Genomic DNA, 20247 nt, shown 5'->3' with positions numbered 1-20247 from the left:
TAAGGATATAAGGATAAGAATGCAATACATGTATCAGAAGACAATCCAGATGTACACCCCTTTCCATCTTTTTTCTCAATTTTTTTTCTTTCTTCCAGTAAAAATTTATCGGACTCTTCTCTTAAGGCTATACTGTAGAAAGGTAAATTGTTTTTGGACCATAATAGTTCTCGGTATAACGAGGCTCTCTTAAATTTTTAAAAATCGAAAATCCACAACAAGCCAACCTACACGTCGTCCAGAAGTCTTTTGACTGCAAAACAAATCCAGCTGAAAGTTGGTCTGTTTTCGGGCTGTTCATTCCAACACTCCAATATAATGGCATACCTTCAGATAAATGCGAAGTGAGCCTTACAGGACAGTATTCTGAGATCGAGCTCAGTGGGAAGGAAGGTCTTAGAACTTCCACAGCGGAGTAAGTTCACATCTTTGATGCTTGACTCCTAGCGTCCCTAGCCTAAAAGCAAAGTCGCTCTACATTCATCCCTAGATCTTTCCGAGATGAAACACAGTGAAGAATGAAAATACTAAACAGACAAATTGCTCCGACTCCAGTTTTGGCAAACATTTCACTTACAATTTTTCTGAGACGTGGTTCGGTTTTGGCATGCGGTATCCACCCTCCAGCATGGGAATGAGCTCTTGCACACTCATATCAGGATATGGCGATCCGCCTGTTAGAGGGAAGATCCGATATCATCCTCTTTTTTCAGTATCCATTTAATATTACCATCAGTATTCAACTTATAGGAAGATAGAATTCTATAAAACTTTTTAAATCAGTGTTCGCAAGGCGCACAGGACTGAACGCATGCAATATCGATTGGGCAGCCTGTTTCACCCGCCTAACTTGATGTTTTTACACCAAATTCAGTTCTTTCATTGGCATAAACTTATAGTTTGTTTTGCAGTGTGGGCATTGTTCATTTGCTATGTTTTATTTTTTATGCTTGTTTTGGCTTTTTTTTCTTTGTTTCATTGTTTTCCATCGTCTTTTCTGTACAGTGTGCAACGTTTTCATTCTAGAAAGAATGGTCCTGAGAACGAACTGATTGAGTTGACATACCAAGCGTAAGCAGTTCCCACATTACAATACCGTAAGACCATCTAGACAAAGGAGATCAAAATACCATTTTAATCAAATGACATTTAGTTCAAGGAAGATTAAATCAATCATTGCTGTTTCTAGATACAGAAATTAACATCAGACTTGGGGGAGCTCCACAAAAAATCTTTCAAAAAAGCTTAAAAGAAAAAGATTCCCACCAAATAACTAGGAACGTCAATCAAGGATACCTTTTCGTAAGACATTGGACTTGACACTGTACTCAGACATCATATAAAACACTTGAGAAAAAACGGTTAACAGAATAAATGTTCGGCGTTTTTAATTTCTTAAGTCCTATCACTTTGCGTCGATTTTTAGTAATTTTGAACAGAGAAAGTGGAGGATAAATGTATCAACCTACACATCACTCTTTGTTGTCGACTCAGCCTTGAAAATTGATTCTGGGGACATCCATTTTATTGGTAGTCGTGCCTGAAAATTGAAATCAACCCATCAGTAAATTAATACAGCGAAACAATTAAACGTTTGTTCGTTCGTTCGTCAAGGAAGCAGTTCATTAAGAATCATAGTATCGTTTTAAATATTGCAGCGTTTAACTCATTTGGCGTTATCTTGCATCCCAGCACTTTAAAGAGATCCATCTCACTGTAATTCAAGTAACCTGAGTCCTTCTCGTATAGATATCTTTCTCCAATCTCCGTGCCAATCCAAAGTCTGAAATTTTGCACACTCTGTTTTCTCCAACTAAAACATTTCGAGCTGCTAAATCCCGATGAACCACCCTCAAAAAACCCAAAAAAAGACAAAACTATCTAAGCTAGTTAATCCTGCCACGAAAAAGTCCCTTTAGCGTCAATACAACATTCAGCTTTCGCAATATAATATCTCATATTTATTACCTGAAATTAGCAAACTGTATATTGAATGAGCACTAGGAATGAAAGGACTGGTACTTCCTAAGTTTTAGAAATAATTTATTGTCTGAGCCATTCCATCTAGCATTCCATTCCCGACATCTCTCACCTTAGAAGTGCACAGAAGAGATCTTCGAGAATCCAGTTAAATCAGTACCGTTAATCTAGCTGGCAGTGTAGTCACATTTTGTTTGCGAAGAATAAAAGATGAATATTTCAGAATAGAAAACCGATGGAAAACTATATTTGGAATGTAAAAAGACGTAACTAGATTTTCGTTCCCCGTTTCCATCCAAATAAAGTTTGAAAAACAAGTAAATAATGTAATTTTCTGGCGATGTAACCCCTTTAACCATTCATTAGGAGTGACTATGCACAACTGAATCAAACATTAAGGTCATGTTGATCATCGAACAAATTCTAACTTTCATTATCATAGGAAACGTATAGACGGAGAAAAGTGTGGAGATTATGCAACTAAAATTCAAGCCCGCGCAATAGAACATGAAAGTGCCCTATGGTCTACATCGGCTAGATAAGTACGTTATTGACTTAAAGGGAACGTACTGTCTGGAAAAATTTTACTTATATCAAAAGTTCCTTGCTTGTATCGTCCTAATTGACTGTTCACTTGAGCTGAAAGAGTTTTAGTTGCGAACAATAACGTTCCAAAATCGGCATTTCCAAATCGAAATCCGCCATCTTTGTTATGACGAAACTACTTAGATGTAGTTATAGTCAAGCATGCTAAATTACATCCCTTCTGAAGTGGAGGTAAACAAGGAAAACAGCGGCGAAAGAGCGCAAGTTATTAAATTCTCGACTTAGATTTTAATCTAGCCGAGTGGGTGTAATACATCCATTTATGCCAACGAAACATGGCTCGTCTTCAGGGGAAGGAGATACCTCTGTTGGGGAGAAAGAGAGAGAAAGTCAGGAAAATTAGTTTTAAGAAGAAACGTGGATCGCGAGTGGTTCTCTTGCTTGCGGCAACTTTCTAGAGAATCCTACGGAAAACGAGAATGTATGCTCCTAAGAATTAAATGCACTAGGACACCGACTCAATTTGAAAAGCAAAGGTTTTTTCCTCAACAAATCTAAGCTGTGGAGTGATAGTTATTTTGCTAAACGGAAGACCGCAGTGCCCGCGACGGATTCATTTGACATTACCACCTTGGAATGCGACGAACTATTTTTGCAGTCACAGGAACCCAGCTTCGGAGTATAACTGAACACGAGCCACGTGGAACTAAGAACAGCCCCTGCTGGCATGCATTACTGTTAATTTGCAACGGTGTTTTTTATCTTTATTGCTGAGAATTACCTTCAACGCAATATTTTTTCATTCTAAAATGTTTGAAATGTCACCACTTGTGAGAAGAATAGCTTTGTTATTTTCGACGCGCGCCAGAGAGCCCCCTCTGTCATACAGTGTTTACATTAGAAATTACCTCAATATAACCGAGACTAAAATGAAACTTTCGATTTCTTTTAAAAGCATAAGCACTGCATGATTACGTCAAGTAGTTGGTTGGAAGAGAAATATTTTCATATTATTCTTATCATGTCCAATCGATATGATATAGTGAAATATGGGGACCTGCCTAAGGAAGGATAATTTTTATTTGCCGCAAGCGTGTCTGTCTCGATTATTTGCCGGCAATGTATTAAATGTCATTTAGTTTTTCTTCGTAGGAGAATCTGACTGGTGGGGTAAAGAAAATTTACTCGGTGGACTCATAACATATATTTATATACTGCTTGAAAAAGGGGATGATGTTAAATATCAGCTCTTGTTAATGGTGGCGACTGAGAATTTACCGCACACGGTGTACCACCATTTTGAGCTTCAATTTATTCGCTCACAATAAAATGGTTTGAAAAAATTCATAGAATAAATAACTGAAATTTGTGTTGAATGTGGAAAAGGTAATCATAGCTTTTAGTTCGAACCGAAGGTCAACAAGGAAAACTTACATGCCTGTACATCTCGCTGGAAGTTTTCGTTTTGGCAGTTCTGAGGTTTTGCAGGGTTTGCCAAGCCGTCGTCGCGGGTTATTTTTGCCGAACAACTTTTCTTAAATATTTCACTTTTCAGTAGCCTGTGGAGGCTTATACCCTTTGCTTTTGAATTTTAGTATGTATTTTGACATTCAACCTCACGACAGTTCACTTCATTTCAATTATGAGGAGTATTAGAAATTTTTTTCACAAAGGTCAAACTGGTCAACAAGGACAAAGCGCCGAACAAAGTTTGACTATTGATATGTCAGAACTGACGTAATATCCAAGATGGCGTTTTTCTAACCACGAAAGTTGTAAAAATGGCCAACTTCAAAACGCTCTTGTCACTAATACAAAGAAAGCTGGACGAAATGGCAGTTATTTTCAAACTCCTGAGGAAAAAAGTCTCCTAATTGTCAGTTAACTTTTCCCAGACCGTAATTTCCCTTTAAACACCACATCTCTCACCTTCATTGATGCCAAATAACCCATGCCATCAGCAATCATCCATGCAAAAGACAAGAGGTCTTTTTCATTTAGTGCTGAACTTGGTCCCTTTTCTCCTGTGTTATAAGTGTCCTCAATTCCTCTGCTCTTACGCAGGTATCCTAACAAATCACCATATGGCAGATACTCCAAAACGATAAACACAGGATCTGAAATTTTGAAAGTATACTGATCGCTTCTAAGTGGACAAGATTAAATAAGAGTCCCAGTAAAAGGGCTAACATTAACTGTTTTCAAACCTATCGGTTTAAGTTTGAAAAGCGTCTTCAGGACAGTTTCGCGAACAATTGTGCATCTCAAGATTGGATCTTTCATTCATTTGTTGTTCATCACTTAAACGGTTGTCATTTATACAACTACGTTTGGTGCTGTGTCATTTGTATAAAACTAGACCCTATGGCTTTTTGCAAGTCTCGCGCCTACTTGGAAAGCCATTTGGTTGGTAACTATTATTATTATTATCATCGTTATTATTATCAATATTATCATTAGTAGTAATAGTAGTGCTAGTAGTAGTCTTTTTTGTATAAGAGAATTTTTACAACCAAATTACGGGATTCTTAAGCTATTAGGGCAAACTGGTTTGACCACTTTAGTCTAACAATATTGAGTATAGAAAGTTGACTTCATAGAAATTCTCCCAAAGTTTAATGGTCCTAACTTTCTTCCAAATGGTATGATGATCAACCATATCCCGGTGGCGAAAGAAGAGAGAAAGAGGCATCGAACTCTGAAAGATTACATGACAGACCAGACAAAATTTCATCGGAATGCAAAGTATAGTGTCGACAAAAACAAATACAAGAAAGAGAGAACAAAGAAGACGTATTTGGAGAGGGAGAAGAGGAGGACGGAAATGATTTCCATGATTGCGATACAAGCTATCATTAACATAACTTATAGAAAGATCAACAAACCAAAAATATGAACGACAAAACGAAAATATAATAGGAAGACACCATGACCAAAGCACCTTTCTCTATACAATGACCAATGAGACCAACGACGTGCGGATGAGCACTCAGAGATTTCATAACTTCCAACTCCTTCATGATGCTCTCCAGGTCTAGGCGTTCTCTGAAACAGGTTAAAACGAAGACACACTAAAAAGTTGCCGTTACACTTTAGGTGTATTCGCGTTCGTGAAGCAAGACATTATCAAGTCGTGCTCGTTTCATTGTCAATTGCTGACTCTTAGGACAGGAAATGATAAATGATTTCATTGAAACATAATGACAATTTTTTTTTAATTAACCATAATCAAATATAAATCTTGACTTATTTACTGTGCAACCAATAAGACAACCGTCTGGCTAATCCACCACAATACCGACTCATCAGATTTACCTTTGTTGTAAACACTCTAGACGGGAAGGAAGGCGGCGAGAATCTCTATTTTTAAAGATAAAGTAACGAATCTGTTTTTCACTGGAGTTTTAATGCGTTGCTTCAAAATTTTAAAGGCGTAGATAAAAAAAAAAGTGTGCCTTGACTAATAGATATCACCGGAGGCTACTCATAGGAGACAACCGTTAAAGAAAACTTCCGAGTGTAACTGAAACATTCCACAGATTTTCGATCCAGACTTTGCCATGTCATTTTTTTTACAATTGATTTTTTCATATTTCATGTTGGAGTGTTTTTTATTTCTCTTTAATTCGTTTTGTTGTTTTGTTTACTTCTTTAAGATATGATAAGAGTGCTAGACAAAGTATTTGGTGTCCCACAATACATGGAGGGGATATACGATTTATCACTTTCCGGGTTATATATTCATCATATAAATAACATGATTGTTTAATATTGTATGCAGTAGGAAATTGATATTATTCCACTTTTGACACAATATTAGAGAAGCTGTATTATTATATTTACACTTCGATCTCTACATATCTTGATCCCTAAATTAACTCCACTTAAAGTGTATATGACATGAAATTTTTTTTTTTCTTTTCTGCTAGTTCGATATATATAACAAACGGTTCGAGAGTTAAAAATCGTTGAAAATAATTATAAACACATAGTTTTCGTTAAACTACGCGCTAAGTTGGCTTAAAATTTGTCCCCTCGAACGCGCGGCCAAAAGGTCACGTGAACTTAACCTGTGACGTCAGGTTGTTTGACTCTCATTAGACCACTTTCATAAATGGCTGCCGGATTAAAATTCTTTTGGTTACATATAAATTTGCCAGGGTGGCCTCGTTCTCCAGTACAAAATTCAAAAGAATACATTATCTCAAGCGAGGCCACTCGGGCAAATTTAATATTAATCCGGCAGCCATTTATGAAAGTGGTCTATGGCGGAAAAGAAGAGGCCAGTACGGAAAGGTGGACGTTATTGTGTGGCTGGGGCGCCCAACAATAGAAGCTGTACGAATACCAGCTACACACCGGGTATTTCGATGCACCAGTTTCCTGTAAATCCAACAGTGAGAGCCCAATGGGTGAAATTCGTGCAGCGGCACCGAGTTGATTTCGGCGAACCTGTTGCCAAACATGCCTCGTTGTCGTATATGAGAACGATCCTTCGCAGTAAAGCACTATTTGAGCAATAGTGAAGATCAGACCTGAAAAAAATTTCAGGCCTGTACGGGACTCGAACCACTGACCTCTGCGATACTAGTGCAGCGCTCTACCAATTGAGCTAACAAGCCAACTGGGAGCAGGCCATCAAATTAATTCGATATCAACCCGTAGATGATAAATCAAACAACAACAAACATATGAAACATATGTGTGAACTGCGGTCATGAGACGTATATGAGAACGATGTTTGTTGTTGTTTGATTTATCATTTACGGGTTGATATCGAATTAATTTGATGGCCTGCTCCCAGTTGGCTTGTTAGCTCAATTGGTAGAGCGCTGCACTAGTATCGCAGAGGTCAGTGGTTCGAGTCCCGTACAGGCCTGAAATTTTTTTCAGGTCTGATCTTCACTATTGCTCAAATAGTGCTTTACTGCGAAGGATCGTTCTCATATACGTCTCATGACCGCAGTTCACACATATGTTTCATATCTTTGTTGTTGTTTGATTTATCATCTACGGGTTGATATCGAATTAATTTGATGCCCTGCTCCCAGTTGGCTTGTTAGCTCAATTGGTAGAGCGCTGCACTAGTATCGCAGAGGTCAGTGGTTCGAGTCCCGTACAGGCCTGAAATTTTTTTCAGGTCTGATCTTCACTATTGCTCAAATAGTGCTTTACTGCGAAGGATCGTTCTCATATACGTCTCATGACCGCAGTTCACACATATGTTTCATATGTTTGTTGATGCCTCGTTGTGTTCGGCTCACTGTGAGCAAAGTTGTTACGAGGGCAGCTTGGCATTTTCGCTGGACGGTATGACGCAAGTAAAACGGAACAAAGTTCTTATCAAGGGCTCTGTTCCAACAAGACATGCAGTTCTACCAGAAGGTCCTGAAGTTCTGACAGATCGCAAAAGGCGACAGGTAAGCGTTTTCTCGTGATCTCCGATCATTAACATTAACATGTGTAAGCTTTTGTGATGTAAATAACCTATTCTGTGGTGAGTTTATAAAATTTTTGGAAGCATTGTGTAAAATGTCCGTATCTAATTGCGGTTTTGCCGTGCTGAAAGCAAACTGAACTGCTAAAACCTATACCTTAGTGAATCATCATCATGTTCACTGGAGTTTTGAGTATTGATTTATACAAGCTTCGTGATCGTTTCGAATCCTATGTATAATCTTAGCAAAAGCAAGGGTGTCTTGTGCTCGATATATTTTATCAACCAGGATATTTTATGTTTTTGCTGCAGCTAAGGCGTGATGCCTTTGCAGAGTTTCATGAGTTGGAGGCGAAGAAAAAGAAGGTTGATGAGGCCAGGGAAGAATCAATGAGTCACCCTGTAGATGATCATGATGATGACACAAATGAAGAGAATCCGTTCAACATCGCAACAGATGTGTGCATGAGCCCAATTGATGAAAGTTCCGCCAGCACCAATGCCTCAATTGCTACTGTTTCTGTTATCACTCTTTTCACTTCTCCAGTTGCCTTGACCTCCACCAACAATACCTGTGCTACGCCAGTCAATACAACACCTGTTTCTTTCACAACTCCATCCCCCAACATAACACCATTGCAAGGCAGCTCTTGTGTAGATTGTGTATATAAATCCAAATTAAAAAATCAGAAGAAGCAAACTATGCGTCTAAGGAGAATAGTAAAGGAACAGAAAAAGGAGATAAGAGAGCTCAAAAGTGTGAGTGCTAAACAAAACCTATTTATGCTTTCTTGTAGCTTTGTATAATGGCAAAAGAATATCCATATTGAACTTGATTCAAGTGTTCCTAGTGCTACTCACTCTCACTAGTACTGGATCATTTATTCCTTCTTGTTTGTTTGTTATTATAGAAAGTAATTGAAACAGTGTCTGAAGTAGAAAATTGATATGCAGGAGGAAAGTGGGTCCAAAGATTTCTTTATCTGGTCAAGCACTGGGAGTGATACAGATATGGCAACAGAGAATGAGGATGGGGACTGGAAGTCACAGGCAGGAGGTTCCACAGAAGCTGAAGGTACTGATGATGATGAAGAGGAAGAGAATCTCTCAGAAGAAAGCGTGGAAAAAGATATCAGGTGAGACTACTATTGTAGCTTTCATTGTAATTATACCACTTGCTTGAGTGGATTGAGGCACTTAGGGAGTTATGGGAAAGGACAAAGGGAAAATAGCCCTTTTTCCCATCCATAACTCCTCATGTTCGTCAATTCACTCTCATATCCAATCTTCTCTCACCCTCAAAACATATAAGTAGCTACTGGGTTTGAGTCTGAGTTTATTGTTTGTTCCACTTGACAATAATTCATTATGTAACTTGAGTATATTATTGAAAGGACTCAGCCATGCCTTTTATTTTGCAGAGTTGATCCAGATACCCCTGAATATGATGAACCCAAGTTCATTGTATTTTACAGCATGCTGCTTCATATTTTCACACTTTTCTGCTTCAAGTGTAAAGAAAGCAATCCTACAGCAAGGATGAAGCAAGATGGGACCATAGTTACTGTAACACAGAGCTGTTCAAAATGCCATGGTAACTACATCTGGAAATCCCAGCCTACTGTTCTTGGAAAATATCCTGCTGGCAATATCTTGTTGAGCTTTGCAGTCTTGATGGCTGGAGCATCTATAAACAAGATATTGCTGGTTTTCCGCCACATGGGGCTCCATGTATTCTCTGCCCGTATCTATTTTAGGCACCAGAAGTCATTCCTAGTTCCAGTTGTTCTTCATCACTGGGAAACATACCAAGCCAATCTCATCAGCAAGATCAGAAAGTTAAAAAATGTTGCTTGGACAGGGGATGGACAGTTTGATTCAGTGGGGCACTCTGCCAAATATGGGGTCTACACAATGTTCTGCACCACAATCATGAAAATCGTCCACTTTGAATTAGTTCAGGTAAGTCAAGTTCTTTTTGGAAGAATAAATTATCATCAATTGTTACTAGAAATGTAAAAAATATTAATGGAATTGCATGATATTACTGCATTGCTTTATAGTATTATTACGATGCTATTTTCAGGGTAGTCTAACTGGTAGTACATTCCCAGTTACTAGATTATTATTTATTATCAGTGGGAGTTATGTTTGTTTCAAACACGATTAACATGAACGTTACAATTATAATTGTAGTGAGTAACCTTTCATTCCCTTATATTTCTCCTTTTATTACTCAGGCAAATGAAACTGGTGGCAGCCAACAGACAGAACTCGAGGGGGCAAAGAGATGTTTTTCCTAGTTGCAGCGTGTTGGTCTGACAATTGCTATTTTTGTGTCTGACCGGCACAGGGGCATAGTGGATTCGAGAGAATTGTGTCAATACCAGGCATTACTATGATATTTGGCATGTGGCAAGATCATTAACTAAGAAGTTATTGAGTTTAAGTAAAGAGAAAGGATGTGAAATAATCAAATATTGGATGAAAGGGATACGTAGACATATGTACTGGTGTGCGACTTCAACAAAAGCTGGCTTTGAGTCTCTTATCATTGCCAAATGGAATTCATTTATGCGCCATGTCAGTAATAAACATGTTAATCACCCAGATCCACTCTATAAACAATGTCATCATGGAGAACTTGAACCCAGAAAGTGGATAAGAGTTGGTGAGGAATTTTTTCGTTGCTTTTGATGATATACAGTATCAGTACCCATGTGGCTACCCTTCTCTCAATCCTCCTTGTCATATTCTTTGTGTGGAGTTAAATGACTGGATGATGACACTCTTGGGATAAAGTCTATCATTTGAAATTGGCAAATGAGCTCATACATACTTTACATCCTCTAATCTCAACAATGTACAATGTAGTGTGTCATTTTAAAATTGTTCAATAATACTTTTGGTAGGCACTGCAGCATATGACAAATTGAAATTGCTGTTGACAAAGAAGATCCTTCTGAATGACATAAAAAAACTCTCACCAGATGCCCAGACAAGTTGCCTAGAAGGCTTCCATGCCACCCTAAATAACTGGCATCCCAAGTTGATTTGTTACTCTTGGTTAGGTTCTATTTGCAGGTATGTGTATGTTGTATTACAGTGACTCTCACCTAAATATGTTGCATACAATATTTTATCCTTTTCCTTTTACACTCTGTAGATGTAGTATTCCTGGAAGTTTTATGGCCAAAGTAGTGTTTTGTATTGCAGTTTTAGCTAAAAACTGTCATTTTTCAAAATGAATGGGTATGTGACTGCTAAATGTTATACATGATCTATTGACCAGACATCATGCAACATGTCTACAATGTATGCAAGTACACAAAACAGTATTTTTTATCATTTATCACATTCCCATCCCCTTAATTCCTTTCCTTGGTTCTTTCCCTTGTGTTCCAACCATTATCATACACAATCTCATTTTCAGATTTTCATGTGTTTGCTCATCTAAAGTAAAATTTTCTAGGCACGTACTGGCAAGCTTGCATTTTAATGAAAACCTCAGAAGAGAAACCCAAACATCAAGAGATGGAAAAGATTACATTCGGGTGACTTATCCAAAATTTAAACTGGGAGAAGAGGTTGTTAGAGAGGTGGCATCCCCACCTAGCTATGGTAATTATCGACCATTATTATTTTAAAAGTACAGTGGCTACGCTGAACTAAGTGTAGGAAATGTTATGCTCTTTTGTTAAGTAGGAGTCAGATCACTCTTTTTACCATGATAAGTACTACTGACCAGCATCTTGTGTAAAAGACTCTGCTTCACCTTGTTTCCTTATACCTGATAAAACACTGTTGCACGTTTTTCAAATTACGTCTACATTTTATATGAATTGGGCTGTGATCTTTTCAGGGTATGTTGATACACTGAAGAATCTTCTCTTCACCTTGCCAAAGGCAGAAATGAAGAAAGTACATGAGAAGTATGCAGCAAGGGTACCAGAACCCCTAAACCGGCAGTTCCCAGACAGAGTAAATAAAGAGGATGCTGTAAAGTTTTACCAGGCAAGAAAGGCAATGAAGAAAACGTCACTATTTCCACCAGGTTAGTTTGCTTTGACTCTTCAAAGCTCATGAAGCTCAATGTTCAAATATGACATAATGTTCTACGTACCAACTGTCATGCAACCTTGTCCTCAGGGTCTATCTTCTTCCCACCCACTTGAACTGGGGAAAAGATAGACCTTGGGAACAAGTTTGCCATCATGGTAATGCACAATCTGATTGTCTCCACGGAGGATATCTTCTACATGTTTTTTCCATGGTAAAAGCATGCGAAACAAACAAACAAACAAACAAACAAACTAAAAATGCACTAACATAATTAAATAAATTTATTTATTTTACAGAAGCAGAGCAGGCTAAAGTACAGATGTCTATCAGTGACAATACCCCAAGCAGCAGTCAACCCACTTCAAGACGACCTTACAATTGCTCAATATGCCAAAAACCATTGCAAAGTCACAAAAGCCCTTGCAAAAAATAAAGTGACCAAACTTTTGTCACAGGAAGGTTTTCTGCGTAGTACAATTTTCCTTTTTACTTCAAATTTTCCATGCCTGCATTGTACTGTACTCATCAACTTACAATATTTGCATTGTACCTACAACAAGGTGAAATTTTAAATATAGTCAAACTAGTGTGCATGTAGAACCTACGCTGTTTCTGGTTCACAGTCCATACATTACCAAACAATAGAACAAGAAACAACCACCCATAACAATCAATTTGAAAATTGTTGTTTACCGAGACACAAAACACTGTATGTGAAATTAGTGTAGAAGAATCACGTCACAGTTTTGATGATGTGTACTATGCTACTCTTTGTCATGAGCAGCAGCAAAACCTCTGGTATTTTGTGACTGGTATTTTGTTCTGATATTATGGTAAACAGGCTGGTAGTGGTCTTCTGTTATCCCAGCCCATGTAGCCACAAAGCCACCTCGTGGTCCATCGGTATGCAACAGCTCTAATGAACCTAGAGTAAAAGCACAATGAAAATTATATGGGAAGGTGTGTAAGAATGCCCTACATTACTACAGGACCCTGCCTTTCACCTCCCCATGACACACACATTCAAATAAAAAAATATTTATGTTTACGAATTGATAATGAACTGCAGAACATTTCTCAAGCTTACATTTTCCGACAAGCTACTTTACAAGCAATCTTATTAGTTCCTGTTTTATGTTAGGTGAGTGCATGAGATAAAAGTCCAAGTAAATGCCAAATCTAACTTGGTCAACTTTTATAGCTTGAGATGCCTTAATTTACCCTGATTTATCTGAAGCTTAATGCTTTATGCCCACCAAAGTGATTATGCTAGTTTAAACATTGTATGTTTTCATTTCTGTTTTTTACTAAAAATGTACTGACTCGTTTTCTGACATTCCACCTCGGCGACGGTAAGTCCCTCCATCTTGGTTTCTCAACAAGGGAGCCACCTGGAGAAGAACTGCGCGGTTCGTAATCGCATGGTAGTCCTCGTGTTGTGTGATGCATTTTATCCGTTCAATGGAACCATCAAAAACCATCTTTGCAGATGAATTTGTTACCTCTCTGCAACATCGAAACTCCAGGGAACCAACTAACGTCCCGGTATTACATTACTCGCAGCGACACCTGAAGAAGACAGCAAAAATGAACTGTTGTCGAACAAAGATTTGCTATAAGTATATATACAAGGAATTTTAAAGGACCAGTTTTACTAACCAGGAATCTACGTCTACAGTTCTCTCGTATCTAGCCTCCAGAGTTGACGGGGTAAGTCCATCAACATCGGTTTCTTCGCTCGAAACGCCAGTTTCTTCGTCGTTCTCGTCCGCGAGCGGCTCATCTTGATATGGAGCTATCACACCAGTGATAACTCCCCATTCCTCTTCAGAACTGTCGCTTATTCCACAATCCATACTCTCTATAGAGTCAGACGACTCAATACTCTCGGAATCGCTGGACATTTCGAAGCGTGAAACGATAGAATTAAGCGAGTAATCACAGCGTGTTACAAGGAAAACACTGATATTTGTTGACCTTGCCAATCAAAGGATCAAACAACCTGACGTCACGAGTCCAATTCTCGCCCCAGTCTCCGGGAACAATTTTACACATAAATTTGGCATGTTTCGGGGGCTAAAAATCGACCAAAAAATTTGTTTCATTCATTTTAAAATCTCAAACCGTTTATTATACACATGGAACTAGCTATCAACGAAAAAAAAAATTAAAAGTGTGGAAAGAATCGTAAAAAGCTACCTTTCAGGGATTTGACAGCCACTTGTAGTTGGGAAGGCTGATAAATTGCCTTGGAAACTTGGCCAAAGTTCCCGGTCCCAAGCAATTTTATGAGCTTTAGTTGTGTGCGATCGAGCTCAAAACCGTCCCAAATTTCATTTGTGGTTTGGTCTTCAATCACAACCAGAGGGCATTCAGGAAGCATTGGTACAGCTAGGAAAAAGACATAGAACATGATACATTATTTCGCCGCCATTAAAGTTAAACAATCGAAATTATTGAAAGTTTGGGTTAAAAATGTCGCCCTTAAAATCGAACCAAGTGCCCTCTTCACGCCGAAGCGATAAAGGACATGCTAAGGTAGGGGAACTTAGAACCCTCCCATTTGACTCGCCTCTTCCACGAGAACGTTAATGCTAGGTATACCCGTTCTAAAGAAGAGGGAAGTTTTACGTACGCAACTTTAGTTGTGATTGGCTTTTAAATCATCATCAACGTCATTATTATCATTAAATTTTATTATCAGTGCCATCATTATTATCATAATTATTGCAATTGTTATGATCACCCTAAACTTGTATAATTTTCATCATTGCTACTATCTTTCATTATGATGATTATCATGAATGAAATATTTCTAAGTTAGATAAAAGATACTGTACTTCATTTGATATGGATAACGATAGACATTTACCGTCATACTCTCTGACCTCCGAATAAGCCGTCAATTGCATATCATTTTCTTGTCTTCGACAGCGCCATCTGGGAAGAGATAAAGATCAACCTGATACAAAAAACGTATTTTCTTCCTTTCTTTTCACCAAAACATTCTTTATTTTCTTCAGCATGCGCATGCCATGTTACCAGAGGCTCTGCTCGTTGTTCGGCGCAGGATTGGAAAGCCTAATTATCCAGTTTTTTTCAACTTTTCAAAGTTTGTCAGTACGTGTTTGCATCTCTTCGGCACTTACCTTTTGAAGGTGGAATAGCAGAGTAACGATATGATCAGAACTATCAGCTCCACTAATCCATAGATGATTTTCAGATAAAAAACATTTGTGGTATCTGTTAAGTGAGTTAAGAGGTGAACATTTTCAATTGATAAGTTTGTGCGGTACGTAAAGAAAAAAGGATCTCGGTGATCTCCTATTAGAAACAAAAGTATAATGAGTATCAAAAAAACCACGTGACCAAGTTTCCGCGAATCAAATAATGAATAAATTTATATATTTCAGCATTTGGAGGGACTCTTTAAGTTCAAGACTCCTTTGGTGGAAAGATTTCACTTGCTGGGCTTTGATTAAAAGAACAGTAATGTATCTTAGATCTGTGTCTCACAAGTTCAAAAACAAATAGTATATAAAGATGAACTTAAAGTATCAGCAACCCTTCGTTATATGACAGAAAATAGATGATACTACAAAAAATTTTCAAGGTTCTGAGAGCACTAGCCAAAGCAAATTTGCTGTTTTAAAGTTTTTGGTGTTAAATGAATGATCTACCTTTTTCCAATTTGGCGGAGATTGTCTTAGAAGAGGCTACAAAAAGATGGGAGAAGGTCGTTAGTAGCTGATCAGAGCTTAGCTGTCAAATTAAAATTCCTTGCAAAATCATAAGTGAGTGAAAGTTAATAAAAATGTTCCTAGCTTACGGAAATCCCAGTTCAATATTTTTTGTAGCAGGTAGTTGAAATGGCTTTCACGATCTGTGGCCCGCATCACGCGCAAAACACTAGAGGCCGATTATTCAAAAACGAGGTTTAGACTGCTTTTAAGAAAAACTTTGTACAACCGATGTTTTGTCCATGAACATCAATTGTATAACCGTTCCTCCCAAAAGTTTAGAGGCCAGCCTTTTTATACTGGACAGAAGGTGCAGCACTGGAGAGGGTAAGCATGTGAATTAAGGAAGCGCTTGAACTGAGTTCTAAGCTTCAAAACTTTTACAAGAGGCGGAAGAAATCGTGAAGACTTTGATCTGGATTGTCCTTTGACAACTGAGAATGTAGCAATCATATGCACGGCACCAATTATTAGTTTGACTTGAACTGCAAGGATTCCGAGAAATCCAAACAAATAGGGGTCTGTTCGATTCAAAGGAGCTGGCTAATGACGGATAATAAATTTCAGATTAAACTGGAATTTCTTTACCTACCTTCCGCTTTTGGAGATGCAATAGTTGAAGCTACCTCTGCGTAAGACACGAAAAAAAGTTTTTTCCTTGGTGAGCATTAACTATAAAAGCCTGCTTTGGTGGCACCTAGCCATACAATACCCTCGTTAATATTCCAATTTATTATCCATCTACACTTCGGAGAGTAAAAATGATGCCATAGACGAGTTCAAATATCACGCCGTATCTGTACTGTAGAGTGCCGGTTAAACAGGTTTTCACGCATCGCGCAAGCAAAGAATTGAATTGTAGTTACGAAAAAAAAAAAAAGCGGAAAATTTGAATCATATTTCCGACGACGAAGAGTCAGAATGGCTGGCAAATATACATCCAAGTTTATTAGATGAATCGAACGAAGTAAAACAGCTAGACGACCTGGAAATTTCTTCATTTATTAAAGAAAAAAGAAACAGCAACATGACAACGCGCCAATTCCATTCCGCTTCGCATACTTCTGTCACGCACTCCCCGTAAATAAATATCCGCGAAATTCGCCCGCACTAAAATAAGAGTTTGGCGTGTTGGATAATAAATGACTTAGTAGACGTTTTGTTGTGTAGTATAGCTGAGTATTTTTACTCGTTATTTGTATTTTGACTCGCCCTACGGGCTCGTCAAAATATGCCACAACTCGAAAAAATACTCAGCGATACTACACAACAAAACGTATAGTAAGATATATTTATTCATCATTACCGTCACTCTTTTTTAATAGGCGTATACTTTTTACTCTCAGAAAACCAAGTTATTTTGTTTTCTTTTTTGTTGACTAAATGGAACAAAGATATTTGGATCGTCTTGAGATCAAAATATTAAAACAAGCGTTCCCTGCGAGCAAAATATTGCAAATAGTTCGATCCCCTCGAGTCACAAAAAGAGCAAGTTTAGGAAATGTGTAAGCTACATCCTTTTCCTTGTATAAAGGGAAAGTTCTACAACTTACCTAATCCGCCAATCATTATCTTCAGTGTTATGAAATTTCCTTCATCTCCATATATTCTTTTGGCCACCTCACTCACTCTATTCTTGGCGAAGATTTTAATAGTGTAGTTCACAAATGGAGATAGTCCCATCGCTATCACGTGGTTCGTTTCTAAACCTTTATTATTGGGAATGTATCTGACGTCACTTGAGCAATCCTCATAAAGACAGTTGTCCGCGTCATCAATACTACATATTTTCGTATGAGGCAGTTGACATCAAAAAACACGTGCGTCTGATCTCCAGTTTCTACTAGAGACTGCCATGTTATCTCAACTCCACTTTGGTTTACAAAGGCAACCTTGACATCCTTCGGGGTGGATGGTATGACTACGGGTATGAAAGATCGAACCTTTATTTACAGAAACTACAATCCAAACCACTGAAAAGACATATTTTTACCCATCAGCTTATGTTCATTAGAATAACGTGAACACAGCTCCGATAAATTTTAAGTTCTCAGAAGCACTTCCATTTTGGAATGATATCTGACTACTAACAAAAAAGCGAGAGTCCTTCCTTCACTTGTGTTGCAAATGAACCGAAACTGAAGAGCAGATCTGATGTTTGACCTGAGCATCATGGACATGAACCTCACCTGTGCAATTCAGACCATTCTGTTCGTTGTATTTTCTTTCTGGACAATCTGGAACAAAAGAAAATAAATGGATGTCATTGGACAGCATTAGAATTGTGTACGAAACGCTTTTTATCAAACCACTAACTTAAAAATTCCGCGGGGTACATTTTCTCAAGGTGCTCCTTCCCTTGGCTCGATCAAGTTTTTCTCTACCACACACCCTGCCGAGTACAAGCCCTATCCGATCATGCTTAACTTCTATGATCGTACTGGTGGAGAAAGAAATGATCAAAGTTTTGCTCTAAGGCTTGCCTTAATCTATGACTGTGTTGCATGTAAGTTAAGCAAATAAAACCTGCTGGTGAATTTGGTCATGATATACCTCTGCATTCTCCTCCTGCATTTTCCATGTCCTCCTTACATACACAACTTCCCTGAAGTGAGCTGATGTTCCAAAAGCCGTCGCTTTGGCAGTCTAACACTACAGTTCCCTGATAATGAACAGCATCTATAACACATCTGCCCTCCACTGGCTCTGAATTACTCTCTGGAGCCATGGAACGTGGTAAGAACACCAAGCCACTAGTGACAGTGAATTCTGGGCAGAAGAAATAACTGACAATAACAGAATAAATGACGCTGCAGGAACCCTGGTTATGAAAAGCCAGCGCGATGAACCTTCCTTTCACTGGAATACCAACAGTTTTAGTTACTCTAGCACAGTCACCTGGGATCGGCGCAGTCATTTCAGAAATCTTTGCATAAGTGGAATTGTTTCCTAAAGGCTCGGGTATCTGACGCACGTAAAAGTCGAAATGTGTTCTGCAGAAATCATCTCCGTCTACGCTTGCACAGTTTCTTGACCTGTACTGAATGGTAACGTAAACCTTTGTTACTGTACTTGGGACTTGGAAAGGGTTACTTTTAAGCCAGACGTTTGGTTGCTGGCCACGAACAACGCAGCTCGCGTACCTTGGGATCCCAATCTCGTTTCTTGTTTTTCGCCACTGTTAAAAAAAAAAAAAGCAATTATTGATCAATGTTGTCTAAAACGAAGTTAATTCAATTTGACCCTTTTTCGCGACACCGGTACTGTCGGATATTTTTTACTTTATTCATCAAATATAGCCGGCGTACCCCAACAGGTCCACCGTTCGGCCTTGTGGTTGTCCAGTGAGTCCATCTTTTCAATTTTGTCGGCCATCTTTGTAGAATAACTATAAAATAAACGCGTTTCTTTGTTAGCGGTTTGCTCAGTACGTAAGTTATAGTAATAGTAATGAGTGGGGTCCAATTTGGTCTGTTATGATACGAGTAATTAAAACTGAAAAATAGGACGAGCATGAGGCGGGAGTCCAATTATCTTATCATTTTTATGTTCACAGACAGAATTGGACGAAAAGCAACAGTAACTCGGCAAAAAATGCGTGGCAATAGCACGTGCTCACATAAAGTACTGTCCAATGACACTGGCAAGACACGCACTCTGTCCATTTACAAGGATGATGCGTACACTGTCCTGTTAGTGCTCAAATCAGGCTGATGATAACCAATCACGTTGGCAAAAAATATTTGTTTTTTGTGTTTTGATTGATAAAGCTTATAGTACAGCATGCCTACCAGATTAAGAGAAGTTTGTATTTTTTTGTACACACCGATTATTTAGGGAAAAATTCGCTTATTTCGATGTTATGTTGCATACCCGTATGCCATGTGATATGAATAATGTGTAAAGGCCTTGTGGTGAATATAACCCTTGGTATGTTCAGTAAGCCACTTGACTTCAAGTTCCTTTGTTTGTTCCATTTGCGAAGAGCACTGGTTCGGAATGTTGTCATTCCCGTCACGGGAAACAATTTCTGCTTTCTCGTTTTTAATTCGTGAATTGCACATGGGTAATGAGAAAAAGCGGTCCCTTGATGATCACTCGTTGGGCCTGTAAACATTATGCAAATGATTCCTGCTCTTTCCTTACTTTTAAATCCTCCATTCTTAACTAAAATAAGTTGTTTTAAGGTCTAAATTAGAAGATATATGCTTAAAGAAAACTCAGCCATTCAACAAACGATCGGCAACACTCTGCAAACCATGACAGATGACACTATCTTTGAAAAGTTGCTGCTCTTGAATAATTTCACCATTTATTAAAACAACCAAAACATCGTTAAACGAGTCGCAATGTAGCAGGAAATTACTCACGACTACTAAGTTGTCTTACTTTTGTTGTAGTTTACTCTTGCGCTGTTTCTACTACATGTCAATGAAGTCTACTTTTGTCGTCGCTTACATAAATCTTGTAAAACACGTTCTT

The 20247-nt window shown here is 38.3% G+C and overlaps 2 protein-coding genes and 2 pseudogenes across 4 annotated transcripts in view; 2 read left to right on the top strand and 2 right to left on the bottom strand.

Annotated features, from left to right (window-relative positions):
- LOC111341136 (uncharacterized) overlaps positions 1-19829 on the bottom strand; it is a 19978-nt gene extending 149 nt beyond the window's left edge. Inside the window, exons 1-12 of the mRNA XM_088731493.1 lie at positions 19639-19829; positions 19074-19236; positions 18319-18943; positions 17955-18002; positions 17475-17686; positions 5468-5571; positions 4456-4672; positions 1731-1877; positions 1470-1540; positions 1067-1107; positions 578-674; positions 1-327 (exon numbers count right to left, since the gene is read on the bottom strand). The exon at positions 1-327 is cut by the window's left edge and continues 149 nt beyond it. Of these exons, the coding sequence (XP_088587619.1) occupies positions 228-327; positions 578-674; positions 1067-1107; positions 1470-1540; positions 1731-1877; positions 4456-4672; positions 5468-5571; positions 17475-17686; positions 17955-18002; positions 18319-18943; positions 19074-19236; positions 19639-19829 (2016 nt within the window). The 3' untranslated portion in view covers positions 1-227. The remainder of the gene's footprint in view (positions 328-577; positions 675-1066; positions 1108-1469; positions 1541-1730; positions 1878-4455; positions 4673-5467; positions 5572-17474; positions 17687-17954; positions 18003-18318; positions 18944-19073; positions 19237-19638) is intronic.
- On the top strand, positions 7789-8973 carry LOC148725404 (uncharacterized). Its single transcript, XM_088731918.1, has 3 exons — positions 7789-7946; positions 8276-8722; positions 8875-8973. The coding sequence occupies exons 1-3, from the start codon at positions 7839-7841 to the stop codon at positions 8908-8910; spliced, it is 591 nt and encodes a 196-aa protein (XP_088588044.1). The 5' UTR covers positions 7789-7838; the 3' UTR covers positions 8911-8973.
- LOC148725403 (uncharacterized) lies at positions 8912-12625 on the top strand (annotated as a pseudogene). The gene is made up of 7 exons (XR_015991258.1): positions 8912-9099; positions 9385-9925; positions 10204-10634; positions 10876-11047; positions 11397-11584; positions 11826-12017; positions 12322-12625. The product of XR_015991258.1 is annotated as an uncharacterized LOC148725403 (transcript).
- LOC148725402 (uncharacterized) lies at positions 12284-14206 on the bottom strand (annotated as a pseudogene). The gene is made up of 3 exons (XR_015991260.1): positions 13685-14206; positions 13349-13594; positions 12284-12950 (listed from the first exon to the last, which is right to left on the bottom strand). The product of XR_015991260.1 is annotated as an uncharacterized LOC148725402 (transcript).
- Positions 19830-20247: the final 418 nt, after the last annotated feature.

This window comes from Stylophora pistillata, chromosome 8, assembly GCF_964205215.1.
Source record: "Stylophora pistillata chromosome 8, jaStyPist1.2, whole genome shotgun sequence".
Classification (NCBI taxonomy): Eukaryota; Metazoa; Cnidaria; class Anthozoa; order Scleractinia; family Pocilloporidae; genus Stylophora; species Stylophora pistillata.
This window is presented reverse-complemented; position numbering and strand designations above follow the sequence as displayed.

Coding starts and splice junctions, on each gene's coding strand:
- LOC148725404 (XM_088731918.1), top strand. CDS start 7,839: ATGACGCAAGTAAAACGGAACAAAGTTCTTATCAAGGGCTCTGTTCCA. Junction 7,947..8,275: donor CAGATCGCAAAAGGCGACAG/GTAAGCGTTTTC, acceptor TTTTTGCTGCAG/CTAAGGCGTGATGCCTTTGC. Junction 8,723..8,874: donor AGATAAGAGAGCTCAAAAGT/GTGAGTGCTAAA, acceptor TTGTTATTATAG/AAAGTAATTGAAACAGTGTC.